Source organism: Lactuca serriola, chromosome 8 (genome assembly GCF_051521515.1).
Source record: "Lactuca serriola cultivar US96UC23 chromosome 8, Lser_US96UC23_V15, whole genome shotgun sequence".
NCBI lineage: Eukaryota > Viridiplantae > Streptophyta > Magnoliopsida > Asterales > Asteraceae > Lactuca > Lactuca serriola.
The window spans coordinates 194,956,558-194,978,908 of NC_136415.1; the positions used below are offsets into that span (position 1 = coordinate 194,956,558).

A 22,351-nucleotide genomic window follows, 5' to 3' on the forward strand; every position below is an offset into this window, starting at 1 on the left:
CCATCAATCAAAGGCAGGAAGGGGACAAAGTCATAAGTTTTGATGTATTTTATCTGTAGAGCCTCATTTCTCTGGGAGTGCTTATTGATGTTCCTTGGCATGTGGATGCTTTTCTCACAAACCGAGCATGAAAGGATCGTCGAGGTCACCATTGTATGGTGGAATGTTGATCACGAGATTGGCTAGGTTGTTTGGGGTTCTCCAAAAGAGGGAAACCATTATGATTACGATGGACAATGGCAAACCTTTTAGTTCACTTATTTACAAACGAGTCAATACTGTGGTGGACAATGGGGTTGGCAACTTCTCTATTCCGAGTGACAATCCAAGAGACTGAGCTGGGAGGAGAGTTAGACAAAGGCTCGACGATTTGGAAGAAGAACCACCCGTGATTCCTATCGAAGATGAAATGCCAATGGATCCTTATAATGTTGCTTTGTGTCATTATCAAGACAATCTGGGAAGAGGTGTTAATTACGCCAATATGAACTTTAATTTTATGATGCAACACATGAACATCTTATTGGATTAGGTGTCTAAGCACATAAGTATAATTGGTATGTACTTGAACCGAGAGTAGCACGGTCCATTCGGGTTGCATATCACAAGGACAATTTCATAGGATGGATACTTGAGTAATATATTATTCATGATTTATTAATATATTATAAGTTATAATATATTAATATGAAATATATTATTTAATTAGTATTGATCAAGAATTAATCCAGGGATCAAAAGAGACTAATTAAATATACAGGGGCTATTTGTGTAAATCAATGATACATATAAGTTGGACTAATAATCCATGGTGGATTATTAGTGGTGGGCTAAGCATATGTAAGTTCCATAAGGTGTTAATCCATTACAAGCCGAAGTGTAGGAATTAGGGTTACACATGACTCTTGGATTCCTACACTATAAATATGTAACCCCTTAGCCTAAAATGGTTGGACAAAGTCGCACAAGTTTTGCACAAGTGATCTTGAAGATCATAAAGCCGATTTTGGGTGCCGGTATTTCCTCTCTCAAGTTCTCCTTTGTCCTAGGTGTGTTGAGGTGCAACATTTGGGGCAGTAAGTTCTTAAAGGCCAAAGACAACAAGTTCTACAAGCTACATAAAGAGGTAAACTCCTAACTAGTATTTTATGTTGTTTATGTCAATTGCATGCTAGTTGTAGACTTAATGCTTTGGAAACAATATTGCATGTATAATTAGAGAAAACATAGATCCAAAGCATTTAGGGTTGTATGTGCACCATAGGATGTTGTAGTATACTAAAAACCCTTCATATCCAACCCCCGAGCGAGTAGTGGATCTCATACCCTTACATCCCGACTTGGGACGAGCTTTGGGCTGAATAACATGGAGGAGCCGTCAGAAGTGGAAGAGGAAATGATGATGAGTGAATTATACTTTTTATTTGTTTGAGTGGATTTAAGACAATGTATTTTTATCTGTTTGTGTTTGGTTTGTTTAATTTTCTATTTTCTAGGATGTTCGTAATTTTATGATTTAAGGACTTTGTTTTATTTATTTCCTTGTTATGATCGTTTATTGTCTCTAGATTTCCCAGAAGTTCAAGTTTGATGAGAGGAGTATATTACGAGAGAATTTGATGAATTTAAGTGAAGGGTTAGGAATGTGGCGACAGAGACTAATTTGAGCATACAGAGTGTTTATTTGATCACACAAGTTGAAGAGTCACATTTTCAGAAGTGTGTCATCATTAGTGACCAAGTTATTGAATAAATCTGGTATTAGAAGGCATTATTTTAACACTTTTACACATACCACGACGTGGTCAGAATAACCACGACGTGGTGTCATTAAAAAATACGATTTTTTATTGTCAACCACATAACACAACATGGTCTCCCTATCACGATGTGGTGAAGTTCTCAAGCTCAACTTTTAAGTTTTTTCCCTACATCTAATGAAGTAAAAAATGTACTAGGCTTAAAGACAAGTTCCATAGCAGTCTACAACTTCCATATTTACACATATTGGCGAGCGATTCTACACACAAGCAACACGATCGACCTTGGAACTTCTATCCCAGGGGAGTCTGTTCATTTTTCTCCCTCTTTACTTTTATGTTTTGCAGAGCATGCATGGGGACATTACATCAAATAAGTGTGGGGTGGGGTTGATTACATTATAAAAAAGAATTTGATTTTTGACAAAAATTGCATTATCATAAAATTGCTAGTTTTTTACAATATGTATGCATATATACTTGAAATAATAGTTTAATTTAGGAAAATCAAGCCAATTAAAATTTTTTCTAGTACTGTATGGGATGATTCGATGACAGCCCGGATGTTTACTTGACCCAACACATGTTATAGTGTATATGTGGCTTCCCATTCTTAGTGAAAAGTCATGAGATATGAAAGATAATTTGGTAGTTTGTATGATATAATAATTTTTGCATCGTGTACCTAAAATCCATCCAGGAGAGCTTATGTAGTCATTGTACTTAGACTAATACCTTTAACCAATAAAGGTTGAAGTTAAGCTCCTTGCTTAAACATGTAGGATTTGAGAAACAAAAATGAGTTATATAAAATCAAAGTAATAAAATTTTGGAGCTATCAAAGTAATAAAATCAAAAGTTCAAAAATTATGAAGAATCAAAAGTTGAAGATACCAAAAATCAAACAAGAAGGTGGTGAATTCAAAGAAATTGAAAAGCAAATACAAGGAAGAGATAAATTCCAAGAGCTCTACTTTGGTATCAAAATTGTAATTCTTTCTAGAATTTATGTATGCTTGGTAGTTTAACCAAAAATACCTTGAGGTTAAGAAATATTTATGAGGATGGATTCGAAAGGTTGCAAAAATGAGTGTCATATAAACTAAGGGGTGAAGGTTCATAAGGATTGTGAGTATTTAGGAATGAGAAGTTTTTTGAAAATTATAGACATAAATACATGCATTGCGGTCTTAGAATAATTATTGGGTTGTAAATGGATTGTTTTATGCAATATTGGTGAGTTAGAAATCAGTTTGCTTGGGCGCAAGCAAAGATTAAGTGTATGGTATTTTGATATATGAATATATATATATATATATATATATATATATATATATCAAAATCATATCATAATATTTTTAGCCATTTTTCTGCTCATTATAGAACAAAAGGTACTTAATCTATTGTATGTTGTGTTGTAGGGGTAAAAGACATGTTAGGAGAAAAAAGGAAGTTTGGAAGCTAGAAGTTTGGATCAAGGATAAAATGAAGAATAGTCCCATTCCCACGTCGTGGTGACATTACCACAATGTGGTGTTTTGAAGTTTCCCGTGAAATCTTAAAGACTTGCAGATTATGTGATAAACCCGAAGACCACGTCGTGGTGGACTTACCACGGCTTGGTGGACTGAATTTGAGAAAATAATAAATAGAAGGCACATTCCTCTGTAAACCCAACTTTTGCTGGAGTTGTTGTCGTCTTTTGAAGGCCAAGAACGTACCTTGAAGCTTGGACTTGCAGAAGATCGATTATTTGAGAGATTTGAGGCAAAACATCTTAGTAATGCTTTTTCTTCTTGTGTTTGATTATGAATAACAAGATGAACTTCGTTTGTATGTGTTTATTTGCTGAAATCATGTGCTAAAAACCCATGACTTTCATTTAGATTAGATTACTTGTCTTTCTATGAGTTGATTTATGGTTAGGATTATGCTTAGTTGGTTATTTGTTACTTTAGATTATTAAAGAACCTATATATGCATATGAGAACTACTTTTCTGTTTATTGTTGAGTTTAATTAAGTTTTCATGATCATATTCTTGATTGAGCTTGAATCTTATGATCTTTGTGAATTGAAAAATTGTAGGACTAGTGTTTTGACCAAAACCTAAGGTTAAACTGAAAAATGGGTAAGTGATTGTAGGAGCTAATATATGAAGACCGATCATATATTGAATTGATATAATTAACCAAATTGATCAATCTATTATAAGTATAATTTAACTCGAACCGAACACTAGTAAATTTGTTAGTTTATGTAACATCCAATTATTTACAACTAATTTTAAATTTTCAAAAACAACCCTTATTCATTACATTATTACAAAAAGGTTTTCAGTTCATTTATTATCAGAGTATCCCAGAAACATCAACATAAAACTGAGGAGCGGTACGATCACGCCTTCGCCTTGCCACGATCTCCTGAAGTACCTGAAAAAATACACAGAAACTATAAGCCTGAAAGCTTAGTGAGTTACCCCCAAAATACCAACCACAATACCATACACATATCATATAATATCATAAACAAAACAGTCATGCATATCGAATCTACTGTGTGACTGGTCCGCCTGCACCAGGCCATCAGTCCACCCGTTCCACTCTCTCTCCGAGTCTACAGTATGACTGGTCCGCCCGCACCGGGCCTTCAGTCTACCTGGTCGACTCTCTGAGTCTACAGTATGACTGGTACGCCCACACCAGGCCTTCAGTCTGTCTGGTCCACTCTCCGAGCCTCGGTATGTCTGGTCCGCCCTCTTGGGGCCTTCAGCGTATCCGGACCGCTCGCCGGGCCTTCGGTCTAACCGGTTCGCCCTACGTATGTTGGCCTATAGCACAAAGCAGGACCCACCTTAACCCAACCCCAGTCCAACAACCATGTGCACATAAACATATAATCATATATCAATTCATAACTAATCAACCGATCTAGCAGATCACATAACATAGCAACATCCTAATCGGGATACTAACCTAACCAGTCACTAACATAGCATCATCCTATGTACCAGGATACCGACCTTAACCAGGTCTCTAACATATACCATCCTAACTATCAGGATGCATACATAGCAAAGCAATAACATAACAAACAACTACCAGGATTCCCATCGGATAAAGGGCCTGCCTTGGTGCCTTAGACCCTGTCGATATAGTGAGGATAACTCACCTGCAATTGCCGATTGAAGAATAAGATCACGCTGCTCCGACCACCGACACGAACTCCACCACTGAAAATTACCAAATAACCAATCCAATAAATACCAATAATTACCAAATTACCCCTGGAAGACAACTGGTCAACCCTTGGTCAAAGTCAAGGTCCTCAGTCAAAGTCAACCTTCCTGGTTGACCCTACTCGCTGAGTAAACCCATTGAATCGTCGAGTTCCTATGCTCAGAAACTCCCATGCCACGACTCAACTTGCCGAGTCGCCCCAAGACTCGTCGAGTCCAACAAGCTCTGAGTCCCTTCGTGCTCAACTCACCGAGTCATCCCTCGACTCACCGATTCACAGCTCAAGCAGAAAAGGTTAGGGTTCCACGACCAGACTCGCCGAGTCCAAGAACAGACTCGCTGAGTCCAAGGCAATCTTCAACAGACTCGTCGAGTTGTTCTTCTAACTCGCCGAGTCCATGCATATATTCATACAACTCGTCGAGTACACCCATGTGACTCGCTGAGTCTCTTCAGTTCTCATTCCAAACAGATGTTTTTCAAGCCATGCATGGACTCCAATCCATAGATCCATTCCTCTACAGCCTAACCCTCACATAAAATTGCAAACTTTACGTGAAAGCAAGAAGATATAAGCCCAAAACACTTCTAGGGCTAGGGTTCAAGACAAAGGGCTTCACCAATGACTCTTAGACAGGAACTTTAGGACCTTATGGGCCATCACTCGTCTAGATCTGAAGTAGCAACTTCAGATCTAAGCCTCAAACTCGAGATAGATCCCAAACAAGCTAATGAATCCCAAATCAACCACCATTCATGAAACAATAGTGAATTAGCTTAAGGAGGAGGTTCCTTACCCCTGAAATGTGCCCAAACAGAAGTAGATTCCAAATCTACCCAAGCCCCTTGATGATGGTCTCCAAATCCCCAAGCTTCTTACCCCAATTTTTCTCTTCCAAGCTCTAATTCTTCATCAATGGAATCACACACACACACACGAGATGAGGGTTTCTGGATTTCAAATGGGTAGCCAAGAGGCTGAAGTTGGCTATAATGTGCTTTATATAGGGCACAATCTCCGGATTAGGGTTTTCTCTTTTCAGCACCAACTCGCCGAGTCCATCCGCCGACTCACCGAGTTGGTCACTTAACACTTGACCAGAACCGCGACTCAACTCGCCAAGTCGACCTTCCTTATTTAAACTAAGAACCCTGAACTTGCACCTCTGAACTCGGGGTGTTACAGTTTATCCACTTGATCACTGTATGAATGAACTTATTTTCTAAAGGATTAGGTTAGTGAACATTAACCTGGTCATCTTAGGAATCGGTAACCGACAAAGCATTAATCCATTACACTTCCATTAAATCAACCATAATAGCAAGTATATCGAAGCTAAACGAAAGTCTCTCAATTACCTTGGTGAAAATCGTCTTTTGTGTTTCTTGCTTTTAGCTTTACTTTTTGTTTCATTAGTTGATAGTTAGTTTTAGTTTGATTAATTAAGTTTCTAGTCTTGAAAAACTAGAGAAACCCCCCTTTGTTTTATTAAATAGTAATTTAGGTAATTAGTAGATAAAATTAGCTAATCATTCTGTTCCATGTGTTCAATACCTGGCTATTTGTGCTATTCTATATTTGACTAGGTACATTGCCTTAGGAGTAATAACTAGTTACATTAGTAAATTAAAACTAGTGCATAATTATTTCAGCATCACCATGACTATTTGCTCTTTATTTGATACATCACTCCACTCATCAACTAGTAATGCGAACACATCATTATCAATATCTTGGAAGATAGCTTTAAGCAGTTCATGTGAAAAGCAATAAGCAATATCTTTTTGAATCTTTGGTGAAACTACTTGATTGTTCATTGGAGCATTTTCTAATGTAACTTTACGGATATCCTCACGAATTTTTCGAACTAGTTTCACTGTTTCCAATAATTTTCCTCTATGCAAAGATGTTTCTGACTCATTATGTACACTAAATTGTACTGAAATATTAAGTAGATGTATACACACCTCAGCATAAGCGTTTAATCAAATGTGATACTCTTTCCTTTCACTTTCACTTTGCTTAGGAAAGGAACCCGAACTGGATTGATTTTGTTTCACTAGATCTTCACATTTTTTTAAAGATTTTATTATGAAAACTATTAACGTCACCGACATGCCTCAAAAGTCTCTCCGATTTGTTCTAACCATCAAACCCTTGAGTAACAAATGTCATTACGGACTTATTTTCCAATATGATCTATAAATAAATAACAACATAGACAAAACATTTTCTTATTCTTGATACTATACTCTAGGAAAGAAACATATTAATCAAACCATGTAGGGACAAAACCTCTGAACTTGTTCCAAATTTTTGTTTTTTGGAATTTATGGTCGTTCGGTTGACATGGTCTCTTAAGTGAATAAAGACGATGTATTTGATCTCTTTGATTAACATTATAACTCAAGATTCTTGGTCTTTTAGAGGGATCTGATGGAACATTATCCAAATCAACTATATTAATAAGAGCTGTAAAATTAGATGTACTTTGAAGAGGTAGAAAATAAGTACCAATATCGGGTGCCGATGTTGATGAAGATGAACATCGTGTTTTCCCTTTAGTAAATGTTATCTTGTTGAAGTAATTTTTCATATTTCTGTCCAAAATTGAAATACACACAATACCAATTAATCAACTAATTTACTTTTCATAAAATATATAAAATTAAACATCTAATCTAACAAATAACAAATAAAAACTAAAAATATAAAACTTCATAAATTACAAGTTCATTGTGCCAGTATTCCAACTTTCAAAATAAAGATTATAAATGTCATAAATTAAGATTGAAACTCACAATTTATAAACTAAAAAATTGTAACTATAACCTTATATAATTAGAGGTTTAGGGTTTATAATATTAAAAAAAAGAAATAAGAGTCAGATTAAAAATTATATTAAAGAAAACAAAAGAGGAACTAAAATATTCGATGAATTTTGTCACCCACCAGCTTGGAATTAATGATGTTGGTATTTTGTGGCTTCTTCTTGATGAATGAAAGTGACGAGGGAAAAGGGAAAAAGTCCGCCACTGCTTGGCAAGAGACGGGAGAGTAAAAGGCAATAGGAAATAATCTTTTTGTTTCTTTCTCTACGTGTTGGTGAAAAAGTCGGTAGCAAATAATCATAGTGGGTTGTAGTGGAGTTAATACATATTTTTGCGTAATGCCCCCTAAAACCTTAGTCCAACAACATAAACAAACATTGGGCTCGGGGAACATATTATATATATATATATATATATATATATATATATATATAATTCATCCTAGTCTAATGTAATTTTTTTAATTCATTAGGAGCACCTCTCCCCTCTCTCTTGAACTTAAGTTCGCCTCTGACTATGAATAAGATTACAAGACCCACTCTTATCTTGTCTAATTCTATGCATCAATTGTCACAACTAGCACTTATGGCTAGGAAATTCCATCCTCGGGTAAGTAAGGACTATTGTGAGATTGTGCTAACACTCCTAAGTGTTCAATATGAGTTCCTAAGGAGCCATAAAGTGTTAGAATCCAAATCTCTCCAAGTATAGTGAATCTCTCCCAAATCACTCTAAGTATGCGAAATCTCTCCAAGAATAGTGAATCTCTCCCAAATCTCTCCAACAATTGTGAATCTCTCCCAAATCTCTCTAAGTATGCGAAATCTCTCCAAGAATAGTGAATCTCTCCCAAATCTCTCTAAGTACGCGAAATCTCTCCAAGCATGTGAAATCTCTCCCAAATCTCTCCACGGATCTCAAATCTCTCTCAAATCTCCCTAAGTACCTTCCTCAGTCGAAAACAGCTCAAAAACCGGAAGAGGAACCCTAAAAGGACCCTCTTTGTCCGGAACCTCTTGGTCCGGACTCCTCTTGGTCCTGAACCTCTTGGTCCGGAACCCTCTTAGCCCCGAAACCCTTAGAGTCCGGAACCCTCTTAGTCCGGACACCCTTCTAAGGAATCAGGAGGAATCACCTCGGAACCCATGTGCTTCTGACCCTCTTGCATGACTCCGGAAGGAGTAAGCTCTGGAAGGACCTCGCCTGAAGACCTACTTCGGAAGCTGCAGCCGGCCTCGCACCCTCGGTCCGGACCAACCCAAAAGCGTGCCTGACTCCGGAAGTGAGCATTGACTTCGGAACTCGTACAGCACCTCCGGAACACACATGCTGGCCACTTCGGACCCTCGCAGCCTTCATCCTTCCCTCCGGAATTTAAGATATAGCTCCAGAATTTAACTAACAACTTCGGAAATTGACCTAGAGTTCTGGAATTCACTATTTAGCCCCGAATTTTGGACTATTCCGAACCTTTTTTTTACCATTCTAAGGTATTTTGAGGTCGGAAATCCAACCAAACTCGAGTTTTTTGTTAACTGAGACCCCTAAACCATTATTTTATGCTAAAATTAATTATTTTAAGCATACTCTTCATAAAAATAAATGGTTGGGATTTAGGAAAACTTTATCCTAAATCAAGAAAAGGACAAAAGGATTGACTTTGTGATTTGATGAAATTCCTCATTTCCCATGCAAATCACAGTACTCCATGCTTTGTCCACCAAATATCCATGCATGGACCACTAGATTCCCAGGCATCAAAGATTCCTTTCCTTTTCCTATACTCCAAAGCAACGACAATGAAGGGGTTAGACTTCACATATTCTCTCACATTTCTCATTTCCTCTCAAAACTCATCTCCAAGCAAGAACAATAACTTGTTGAAAACAAAATTCCCAATTTCTCCCTGGAGTTGTAAGGTAAATTCCTCCACCCATCTAATATTTTATAATATTTCAAGATGAATCCATATTATTTTATTCATAATATGTGATGATCACCCTTTGGAAAGCATCTCTCCCAAGGAAGTTCCTCATCTCAGCAAGAGTTTAAGCTTGAGATCTTCACTCCATAACTCCAGACAACTCCTCAACTAACTCAAGGTGAGCTTCATACCCCTCTTTTTCCATGTTTTAATGTTTTTGGGGGAGAGTACAAGTCAAATCTTGCCTAAACTCTTAAATGATTACATATAGACATATGTTTGTATGTGTGTGAAATATTATTAAATTATTATTTAGTAATATACTCATAAACGAAGGATTTCTAAATTTCACAAAGAACAGAGGATACTTTGAACAAAAGAGTCTCCCAACTATTGAGTGTGTCCAACTTAACCCCTTTATTTATGCTTTCACGTCTAAAGATAAAAAGTTATAAAAGGGACCTTACTAAGTGGACACCATTTCTAGTGATTTTCGAAAATAGAAACTTTGTGACTATTTTGCAAACTATCAGGGAGTATTTTATAAATATCCAACATAAAAGTTTGCGTCAAGAAAATATACAAGTAGAGCCTTTATGATAGAAATATTTGCATGTCATAAGCTGCTGTCATAAAACCTCCGAGAACACCAGTAATGTTCTATATGTCATAAAACAGAAAATGCGTGTCATAACCAGCAGTTATAAATTTATATAAATTATAACTTGACACTTTTTCTCTTGACTAAAACGACTCATTTTTCAATAAACGAAAAGGAACGAACACGAGCACCCAGTTAACGAGCACAATCAACGATATGAAACGAGAACGATATTTCTATTCAATAAGTACGTGTTTCATTATTTATCTAACAAATAATGGATCTCTAACGATTGCTCAAAAGATTGTTAATATTCTAGTCAGACAAATCTCAACAGTACCTAAATATAAAAATATTAGTGTACGTCTAAGTCCTGTAAGGAGTTATAGCCAGAGTCTCCTGGAGGGAGAGCGGGAATTTGTGTATAGATCTATACGGGGTTGACACCCCGCACCTTTGCTATTCGCTACAGCTAGACAGACCAGTCTAGGGTGACAAATGTCTTTTCCAAACCGAGGGCGCCTGAGAAACGCCAAAACAGTCACTCTGTCATGATTAGTATGGTTATAACGACTCACTAGAATATGTTATATTAATGAGAAATTTATGTAAGGAAAACCTCATAAATAAATTTTGGCACATTGTGTTGACTGTCCTACACGTGATAGGTGATGGTCCGCATTTGTTGTGTTGACTGTCCGTCTTCATCGCGTAGAATGTCCACAATAACCATGTTGATTCTTTCTCCTAACAAGTATAGAGTCGTAATACTGATTAAAAAGAGTAGGACTCTATAGAAAACGATTTTCTACGATTTCAATAACGATAAGCTAGAACTTACGAATATTTTATAGTAGAAAATATAGGATTTTCTGGAGAAAACGAATTTCTACGATTTCAATAACGATAAACCAGAACTTACGAATATTTTATAGCAAAAAATATAGGATTTTCTGGAGAAAACGATTTTCTACGATTTTCGATAACGATAAACCAGAACTTACGATTATTTTGTTGCAGAAAATATAGGATTTTCTGGGGAAAACAATTTACGATTTCGATATCGATAAACTAGAACGCACACACTCAATTTTACTCGATAAGAGGAACACAGTTTTCAACCATATTTCCTTTTTGAAAATAAGGGATTTTTCTTGAAACGGTTGATTGTTACTATTCAAAAGAACTATTCTCGGACACAACTCGTTTTTTACAAATCACGCTACTTTTCAAAATCACTCCTTATAGGGATGAACAAAAGTAATGACATACACACATATATCCACGATTTTCAAGGTAAGACCTCAAACAATTTTATAGAAAATAGCCGATTTTCTGAAAGTACAACGAGAACGATTTTAAACAAGTGTAAACGATTTTATACAAAAATGCTTATGAACTCACCAACTTTTTAGTTGACGCTTTTCAAAATGACTTGTATTCTCAGGGATCTAGTAAGCAGGTAACAAGGGATGCTGATGCAAGACTAATTAGCTGCAGTTTGGATTCTTTTCTACTTATGCAACTTTTGTGTAACTCGAAGAACCAATACAATATGTAAACTATGTAAGTTTGTTATCTCAATGTATGACGTTTGGATTGATCTGTTTCATGTATATTCAATTGTTATGATACTGCACAACGAAGTTACCCGCCTCCGGACGTTTCCGCCGTCTGGTCCGGGGGTGTGACATCAATACTCTAGCTACTATATAATATAACACTATCATACTATATGTTTAACCTAAATGTCACATTGCTACGTTAAGACCAATCTATTAGCATACATCATGGACAAGAGTACTAATAAATGCTTAATGTTAATGTCTATGAATGAACTATTCACAACTAATAACACCTCTAATATCTTCATGACCTTTCTTTATGAGAAATTGCATAAAGATTTCCTCCTTTGAAGACATAATCATGCTTTTTCCACTAGTGGTTTGACTTGATTTGTATACTATTTAGCTAATGCCAACAAGTTATATGAAGAAAATGACAACCTAATTGTGATTAAAGTAACCTAGCTTCCTAATTTTTGCTAAGAAATCCAATCTACTAATTACCTAGAGTTGGTTATAACTCTTAACAGATAAACACAACACAAAATACTGATAAAAAGATTTGTATATAATATGCACATAAACATGTAGTGTAACTGACAATTGCAATCTAAACCACTAGCAGTGCAACATGTGTTTACATAAAGAAAGAAAACTACTACATTCCTATGCTTCGAAAACCAAAATAGAAGATAGAAATAGAGAGAGAAAGAGAAAGAAAGAAAGAAGAAAAACTTGAAGAGGTTCAGGGGTTAAAAGTAAACTATTGTTTCTTAATTTTAGTTCGTCAACCTCATTCCTGTGGATGCTTCTAGAGTTAAGAATGGTAATAAGTATTATTTCATTACCACAATCGCACCTGAGGAAGACAACAAATGAAAGGGTTGGTAGCCTTGGCGAAGGAAAAGGTAAGAAGTTGTAGAGGCGGAGGTTGTGTGTGCCGATCTTATTCCAATTTAATTAAGGTAACTTTAATATGTGATTTGGAACTTGGTGACCATAACGGATAAATCAACCCGAAAGGAAGTAAAGAAACCCAGACGGGATAAGTGTTTGGAATAAGCTTAGGGTGATGGCCCTAACCGTCAATACGAACCTGTTTAATCATTCGTAGTTAGAATTCCATTGTAATCACTTTCGAAACATCCTGATAGTAGAAGAATTCTCCAGTGCTTGCTCACGGATGTAGATCACATAGGCCGAACCATGTAAATTCTTTGTGTTGTTTTATTTCTTTGTATTTGCTTTCTTATGTAAGAGTAACAAAATTAATGAGTCGATAAGATTTGATTAACAGTTCAAGTTGTCAATAATACCGCTATGATAAGTAAAAAATTCTTAGTCATTGTCTTACAATTGTTCATATTGAGTTTTCATATTTTGAAAACGATATATAAGCATATTGTTTATAATACTATGTCACACATCTATTTTTTGTTATTACCAAGGCTGTGGGGTATACTCACTTCCCACTACACCACAAATGTTGTCACCTCGGTGCCACATCATCACCACTTCCACCACACTTTATCTAGGAAATACTCACTACTCCACATCATCACACCAATACTTTTACTCTATGCATCTTGTGTTGCACATTGAAGAAGCTAAAGAAGGCTTCTGAGTGCGTATATCATATAGCCTAAGGTTTCTTTAGCTTTTCTTATTTATCTTTTGCATTTTTTTCATATATCGTATTATAATTTTTTATTATTTGTTAACTTAATGGAATAAGAATTCAAGATATATTTTGATATCTATAAAAAAATATCTTTTGTTTGTTAACCACATCATGATATAATTACATACTGATTTGCTTTAATTTGAAAATTATAATGATAGTTATCTAGGTTTAAAAGATAAAGGGTGTCAATCTAAAAGTTTGATATAATATCTAAACCATTTTCTTTCAACACAAGGGTATCCATGGATACCCTTAAAGTCCATGTAGCATTGCCCACCCTTGAATATATACTTTAATATCTAACTTTTTATAACAAAATGGATAATGGTCAAGGTTTAGCAATCCCTTGTGATCCGAGTTGAAGGGTACATATAGTGAGGCTTGATCAAAGTGAATGTAAAGAAGCTAATGGAAGAGGTTTGGTGAAAATGTCAGCTAATTGATCCTTATTGGAAATGATAGAGATGTTTGAGAGATTTTGCAACTACAAAATCTCTATGAAGTAGTAATCCAAGGCACTTGTTTAACATGGGAAATGTTGACATGATTAGTAGCAAGATAAGAAACACCAACATTGTCACAACACAATGTAGGAGGAGACGTAAGACATATAGCCAATTCTTGTAGCTAGTATTGAATCCAAATGACTTCACATGTGGCTAAGGCAAAAGTTTTATAATCGTCATCCGTCGTGGAACTCATAATGATTGTCTACTTTTTATAGCTCCGTGATATCAATTTGTCATTGGAGAAATAGAATTATCTCGGGTGTACCTTTAATCTTCCAGTAAACAACTCCAATCCGGGACATGCATAATTTGGTAGACTTCGTATGCTTGCAAAGGAGATATTAGGCCAAGTGTATGACAATATAATGAAGGCTATCAACAACACTACGGTTAATGTTAGATAAGGGAATGCATGGCCATAAGTGGTAGATAAAATCACAATTGATGCCATTGGTTTTGGCATTAAGCATGTTGGTGAACTTAATAGATTAATGAAGTGTTTTTGATTAGGAATAAGAAGACCATCTAAACATTTGGAAACCTCTATACCAAAAAAGTACAGTAGTTCACCTAGATTTTTAATAGGAAACTCAAGTATAAGATTAGTAATCAGAGTGTCAATAGCAAAAGGGGATGCCTATACATGACATGTTTTAAAAAACACCTATAAGTTGATAAATTTAAACAGGTGAAGTTGGGACGCTGCCGAATATATATGAATTTATCAAGAAACCCATGTATAAAACATTTTGCATGTGATATATTGTATTGCCTGTCCATATGATACAAGAAGATGCAAAATTAGTAAAACTGTAACTAGTGTGGAAAATGGGCAAATGTAGCATGATAATCAAAACTTATTATTTCGTGAAATCCTTTAGCAACCAACCAATGACAAGAGATAAAATTACTCACATAGAAACCCTAGAACACATTCAATAAGACTTTATTGGAATGTTACAATGAGCGCAAACAAACACACAAAATATGAAGGTTTGTTTTTCTCTACAGAATTAGGATATTTACACCCATTCATATAATAACAACTCATAACTTTTGCAACTTCATTCACGTGTAAAAGTTTTTCTATAAAAACCATTCTTTTCTTTGGATCTAGAACTATCAAAACCATATATCTTTTAGGAAACGATCATATGACTCCAAGAATTTTCTTTTTGGTTCATGAAGCTATTTTTTTCTTCATTTAGATGTATTTTCTTGAATCGAATCAGCTACACATACTGTTTTGGCAACTCAGTTCAAATTCCTCCCTCCTCCCTCAAAACTAGGAGGATAAGATGTTGTTTCAAAATTTTTAATAGTTAGAACATTGTGGAGTGATAAATAAAAAATATTGATGAAAACAGTAAGAAAATTATATATTCTAATAATATTCAATGGTTCATATAAATAGTCGTGAGTAGTAAGTAAGCTCTTTTTCATGCACTTACAATATCAGGTAAGACAATGTTGATTAAAATCTCACTTACAAGCTGCATCAAATAGTTGATTACTTATTGTTACAAGGAGTAAATGTTTGGAAGTATAAAAATATAATAAAATATTATTTAAAAGTATAATGTTAGGATAAGAAGAAATAAAAATAAGTTGTAAAACGATAGAAAATTCATTGCTATTGTTCTCTATTCTATACCCTTTAGCCCAATAATCAATTATCAAAAATTTTCTTCAATAAAATCAAATTAAAAAAATTGGAAATAAAATTAATGTTATCATATCCCTATTCTAATAAATGAATAGTTTTAATCTTCTTTTGCCAAGTGTCACTCTAATACAACTCCTCATTAATATAATTTCATGTGTCATATAGATATATTAGGCAACTCATTTCAAAATTCAAATTTATATTTTCTAATTATATGTTAAATTTGAAGTTATGATAACTTTAAAAATTTGATATATCTCTTAATTAATAATTTATTTAAAATAATTGATTAATAATTATAATTTTTAATTATGAATGTTTAATTAATTTTATAACCCGTGGTTTCCACGGGTTACAAACTAGTGATTGGTAATAAATAAAAGTAAAATTAAATATTATTAAAAATTAGGTTACAACCCGTATGTTTTTTTTGGAACAACGGGAGATTTTATTTAGAAACTAGCAAGAAGCTAGAAAAAGAAAACAGGAAATACATCAAAATAGAAGCTAGAACCGGATTATGAAGCCAAGAAGTCCATCTGACCCTATATTTGCTAGACCTATTAGAAATCCAAACAAATATCCTCTCTACAATAGCATCAAAGAGGTCAGATTTCCTAGGAATAGTCGGGCCAAAAACTAAATTATTTCTAAAATTCCAAAGAAACCAAAAAGTCGAGATAATCACCGTGTTTAAAGCTTTTCATTGGCCAACCCTCAAACTTGTAGAATCAGCCCACCTCATGATATCATCAATAACAAACCTATCTGGAAGACAAACATCCCACCAAATAGCAATACGGCTCCAAATCTCCAACAATTCTCTACATCTAACAAAAAGGTGATCAATGGTCTGCAATGCAGCACTACATAACGGACACATGATTGATCGCACCTCCACACCACGATGAGACAATCTTTCCATAGTTGGAATACCACCAAGTTTAATCCTCCACATCAGGATATTAAGTTTTATTGGAACCCATTTGTTCCAACGAGTATCACATCGAATATCAGTATCAACAAGAGTAGCATAATCAAGAAAGGTATTGGTTGAGGATACATAAAACATATCCGACACATCGACGAGCCAACCCAAACTGTCAGATCTTCCAAGGAGACAAACATTCTGAACCACTTCTATAAATGCATTCCATTGAATCTACTCAATACCACCCCTAGGTAACCGACGAAGATTACCCAGATCCCATCCTATAAGAAATCTCTCTTTCACAGAATTCCCTTTATGCACATCCAACACGAAAACTCTATGAAAAGTCGTTGCAAGATAGTTATCAGTGATCCACTTATCATGCCAAAAACTAGTAAGAGCACCGTCTCCAACTCTAGTCGGAAAAAGGTTTAGGAGATCTATCCCCTATCATGGAGATTAGCAATCATGAGAATGAGACTATTCGATGGTCCTGAATAAGACTGACGAGGAGACAAAGTAGCAAACCCATAAATGTTTTTAACCAATCTCACCCAAAGAAGCTAAGAATCATGAAAGAATCTCCAACGCCATTTAAACACCATAGCTCTATTAAAAGCAAAGAGACTTCCTACACCAAGACCACTATTCTGTTTAGAAGCTAGAATTTTATTCCACTTCACCCAATGCATCTTTCTCTCCTCCAAATCAGCCCCCAAAAGAAATTAGCTCTCATAACTTCCAACATGTGAAGAACGGTAACAAGAGTAGGAAACACATACATAAGGTAACATCCCACTGAGCCAAGAACAGACTTAATCAAAGTAAACCGACCCCCAAAAGAAAGAGATTTGGCTTTCCACATCGCAAGTTTACCACGAAATCTATCAATAATGGTTGACCAAGCCTTCACCCGACCCATATTATCACTCACCGGAACTCCAAGATGGACAAAAGGAAGGATATCCGCCCTACACCCCACAGATCTAGCCACATCCGTAACCATCGAATAGGGAACCCCTACCCCAATCAATTTACTTTTAAGCAGATTGATTTTGAGACCCGAAGCCAGAAAAAAACATTGAAAAATATGAATAAGCTGGGAAACATTATCAAGACTCCAGGGGAAAGCACAATAACATCATCTGCATAGAGGATATGCAAAATCTCTACATCACTAATAGAGATGCTTCTAAAAAATCCCCCCATCCGAGCCCTTTTAAGAGCAACATGAATCCCTTCCATAGCCAAGAAAAAAAGAAAAGGAGAAAGAGGATCTCCTTGTCTTTACCCTTTCTAAATCTAGAATTATTGCGTAGGAGAATTGTTAACCAACACTAAATCTCTAGCGGATCTAAGCAATTCCATAACCCATCCACACCACTTCTGACCGAATCCCATAATGCCCATAATTTCAAGAAGGTAATCCCATGAGAGGGAATCATAAGCCTTCTCAAAATCCACCTTAAATATCAAAAGTGAATTTTTAGAAGCCTTACACCAAGCAACCACCTCATTTAGGAGGAAAGGACTGTTAAGAATTTGTCTGCCCTTAATAAAAGCAGACTGCTCCAGACTCACCATAGACCCAATAACATCTGTCAATCTATTAGCTAAGAGTTTACTAATTATCTTATATTGACAACCAATTAAACTAATAGGTCTAAAGTCCCGAACTATTTTAGGATCACGTACTTTAGGAATAACCGTGAAGAAGGAAGCATTAGAACCCTTAGGGATACTCGAATGGTGATAAAAGTGCAAAACAAAATCCACAACATCATCTTCATGAAGATCCCAATATCTTTTGATGAAACCAAAAGAAAAAACATCCAGACCCGGAGCTTTGGAGGAACCACAATCCCAAACTGCCCTCTTGATCTCCTCCTGAGAAAAAGGAGACTGAATAGAAAGAATTTAACTCTCATTAAGAGAGGAGAAATGAGCCTCATCAACCTTAGGTTTATGCCCTGACTGCTTAGAAAAAAGATTTGGTAAAAAAGCCGAAATTCTTCTTTCACCCGACCCGGATCATCCACCCAGACACCATCAATAAAAATCCCACGAATAGCAAGCTGGTGTCTCTTCCGATTAACCACACCATGAAAGTGACCTGAATTTTCGTCCCCCTCAATTCCCCATTTAACCTTAGCTTTTTGCGCAAGGTCAACATTAGAAAGATGATCTAACTCATTAAGCTCGTTACCCGAAGTTCCTTAAGAGAGGCCGACCCATCACCCTCTATAATTCGAGCATCAATAGATTCTAAAGAATCCTGTAACATCTTCCTTTTGGACCTACACCGAATACGGGAACTAGAATTCTAGACCTGAATATTAGATTTAAGAAATTGAAGCTTCTTCTTAAATCTAACCCATGAGTTGTTAGACTCCACACCAATCGCCCAAGAATGTCTGACAACATCATCAAAACCTTCTATGTCAATCATGGGTTGTTATAACCCGTATGTTATACGGGTAACAATAAAAGAATTTACATAATAAAAATGATTTAATAATATAATTGCAAAGAAATTGTTTTATATAATAGCTTATGTATATTATTAAGTTCATGATTGTTATGCATAAAGATTTGGTAAAAAAATAAATTTAATATATTAAATATGATAACAGTTATAGATGATATAATAAAATAGTTGTTAAATGTTATTTTATCCATAATTAACCAGTAGAACATAAATGTATTGTGAAAAAATTAAATTTAATATATTAAATATGATAACAACAATTATAGATGATATAATAAAATAGTTGTTAAATGTTATTTTATCCATAATTAACCAGTAGAACATAAATGTATTGTGAAAAAAATTAAATTTAATATATTAAATATGATAACAACAATTATAGATGATATAATAAAACAGTTGTTAAAAAACATCTAAACAATAAATTATTGATATTGCTTAATATTAAGATATTTGAAGTTTGAAAAAAAATTAATAACTGATATTGTTGTTAAAAATAATGAAAAAATTAGTTTTATATATTTTCTAATATTATGGAAAATTTTAAATAGAAATATAAAAAAATAGAGATAAAAAAAGATTTCATGTAGATAGTAGTTTATTTAGTAAAATGACAAGTTGGTAATCTTAAGTTTTGTTCAGTGGAAGAGACAAATATATAAATTATATTATTTCATGTAGAATATAAAATAAAAAAAATCATGTATGTTGTAAAAGAGAGTATTATATGATGCGGATCGGTGGGTTTATAACTTTATATGGGCTCGTTGGGCCATATGCTATAAAGTAAATAGGCGAAAATTAAAATACAACAAAAAATATATCCTTTTCGCCTTCATGTTAATAAACATAATCGTTAAGGATATGATTTAGATTAAATTATAAATTTCATCGTTAAACTATTTTGTTTCATCTACAGATTTTGGTTCAAAAGTTTTGATTATTTTAATATCAGTCTCACGTAGTTGGTTATAATGAGTTTGCCTTTATTTTTAACATCGTTAAATCTGCACATGATTCCTTTTAAAGGTATTGTGGTCATTTTGCTTCTTATTTCTTCAAGCTTTAGCATATCCATCTTTAAAAAAGTTGTTTTACAAATAAAAATACCAAAATTATTTACATCTATTTTAGATTTTTTTTTCTACATAAAAAATCATAGATGTATTGTAGATTTTTTTGGGAAATCATATATTGGAAATATTTTTTTAAAAAAAAACTATTTAATGCTAGATCCAAAATTTCTACTTTTACATATCATTGTATGTTTCATTGCATAAAAAAATTGTATCTCTTTGATAGTTATGTGACATTTTGGTTCGTGGCCTCATAAATGTTTTGTTTGTTTTATTGTCACCATGTAGAATCAAATTTACATTCTAACGACACACAATAAAGTGTGAAAAAAGGAATAGGCAATCAAATTTAATGTGCACGATTTCCTATTCATTCATTGAGGGAAGTTCATTAAAGATCACAAGAGGAGTAGGCAATCTACTCATTCTTTATGGGGCCAATTAAGAAATTAACTTATACAAAAGTGGTTAATTATTATATTTACTAGTGGCGTTGGTGGAGAGGGTTAAACTGGCCTACATTGATAGGTTTGTTAAGGATGTCATATATGCGATTATAGTATATATTGCATGCATGGTTTTGTCATGCAAAGAAAAAGTCAATATTAAACAATAGGCCCAAATGTTATATTATATGATATAGCAAGAGAGTTTGAGGATGTTCGGATAAATGTGTCTAAATCCGACTTCAAAAAAGGAGCTTAATGTATATAACTTTTTATTGTTAGTGTATCTTGTATCAGTGCGATATAGTTCAAAAATGTATATATATTAGAATCTTTTTTTTTCTTCATAAAAGCTATTTTTGAGAAATAATCTTGGATTCCATATATATCTTATATGATATCAGCCCATGTAACGCATCCTCATGACTCAACACATCCATGTTTATTCTCATTGAGTCTTCAAATCTGAGGAAGTGTTAGTATATTCTATATCGGTGTGACACAGTCCAATATGTGTTATATATGTTAGAGTCTCATTTGGAAAGACAATTTTGGGCTCCACATATATCTTATATTTCTTATATAATCCAATAGTTGTTATTAAGGAAATTGTTTATTGTAAGAAAAGAAGCCATCACAATTTATGAAGGGGGGCTCTTTATTTGATATCTAATAAACTAATGAGAAGGATATGATGCAAGAAGTTAAAGTTTGTTTAAACCAAAAAAAAAAAGATAGTGTGATAATGAACGAAAAATAAGGGGTGGTGGTGGTGGGATGCATAAATACAAGACTTTTGGGATAACATGGTGAGTGAAGGAATGTCGACCAAGAAAAAGTTGCTTTCTTACAATAGTAATCACTTAAGTAGCATGCATATATCTTATAACGGAGCAAGTGAAAAGGAGGACACTTTGTCAACTTGGAGACTTTGGATCTAATGATATTTGTATATACTTTCTTAGTAGAGGAATATACTCCATTGAAAAAGCCCTGACACAGAATATATTTATGTCTTGAGTTTGAGATACTGATGGTGCCAGATTATTTTATACCGTAAAACAACATGTCATATGTTTTTTTAAAGCGGATCGCTTTTTACAACAAACAATGGTATCAACGAGACACTTAAAATTGAGTTGAATTATTAGAGCAAGATAAAATCTTGAAGATATACATAATGGATTGTTTGGAGAAAAAACATGACCATATTTCATAAAAAACATGGTCATATGTTCGATTTAACAATCGAATAAATATTTTTCTAATTTAGAGATTTTGATTTGATTTTTATTTTTTAGAAAAACCATTATAACCGCTTATAAGAGGTTTCAGCTCATCATAAAACTTTAAATTCTATAAAAATAACTGTAGTATTTTTTCTTCTTCTTTTTTTAGTTTAGCCATTTAAGTATTCTCTTTTTATGATTTACCCACAAAAATTTTGATATCTTTTAATAATAAAAACAACCTTAAGTATGATCACCCAAAAAACTTGATTTCTTTTAATAACAGAAACAACCTTAAGTACCATCCACTCAATGATCGGAAGCACTTTTGTGAAGAATAATAGAAACAACCTTAAGTACCATCAAATCCATGATCGGAAGTACTTTTGTGAAGAATAATTT

At 34.3% G+C, this 22,351-nt stretch overlaps 1 protein-coding gene across 1 annotated transcript; it reads right to left on the reverse strand.

The window, feature by feature from the left end:
• Positions 1-18,018: 18,018 nt before the first annotated feature.
• On the reverse strand, positions 18,019-20,276 carry LOC145067732 (uncharacterized). The gene is made up of 4 exons (XM_079014801.1): positions 20,183-20,276; positions 18,732-18,862; positions 18,406-18,612; positions 18,019-18,174 (listed from the first exon to the last, which is right to left on the reverse strand). Exons 1-4 carry the CDS (start codon positions 20,274-20,276, stop codon positions 18,019-18,021), a joined length of 588 nt encoding a protein of 195 aa, XP_078870927.1.
• Positions 20,277-22,351: the final 2,075 nt, after the last annotated feature.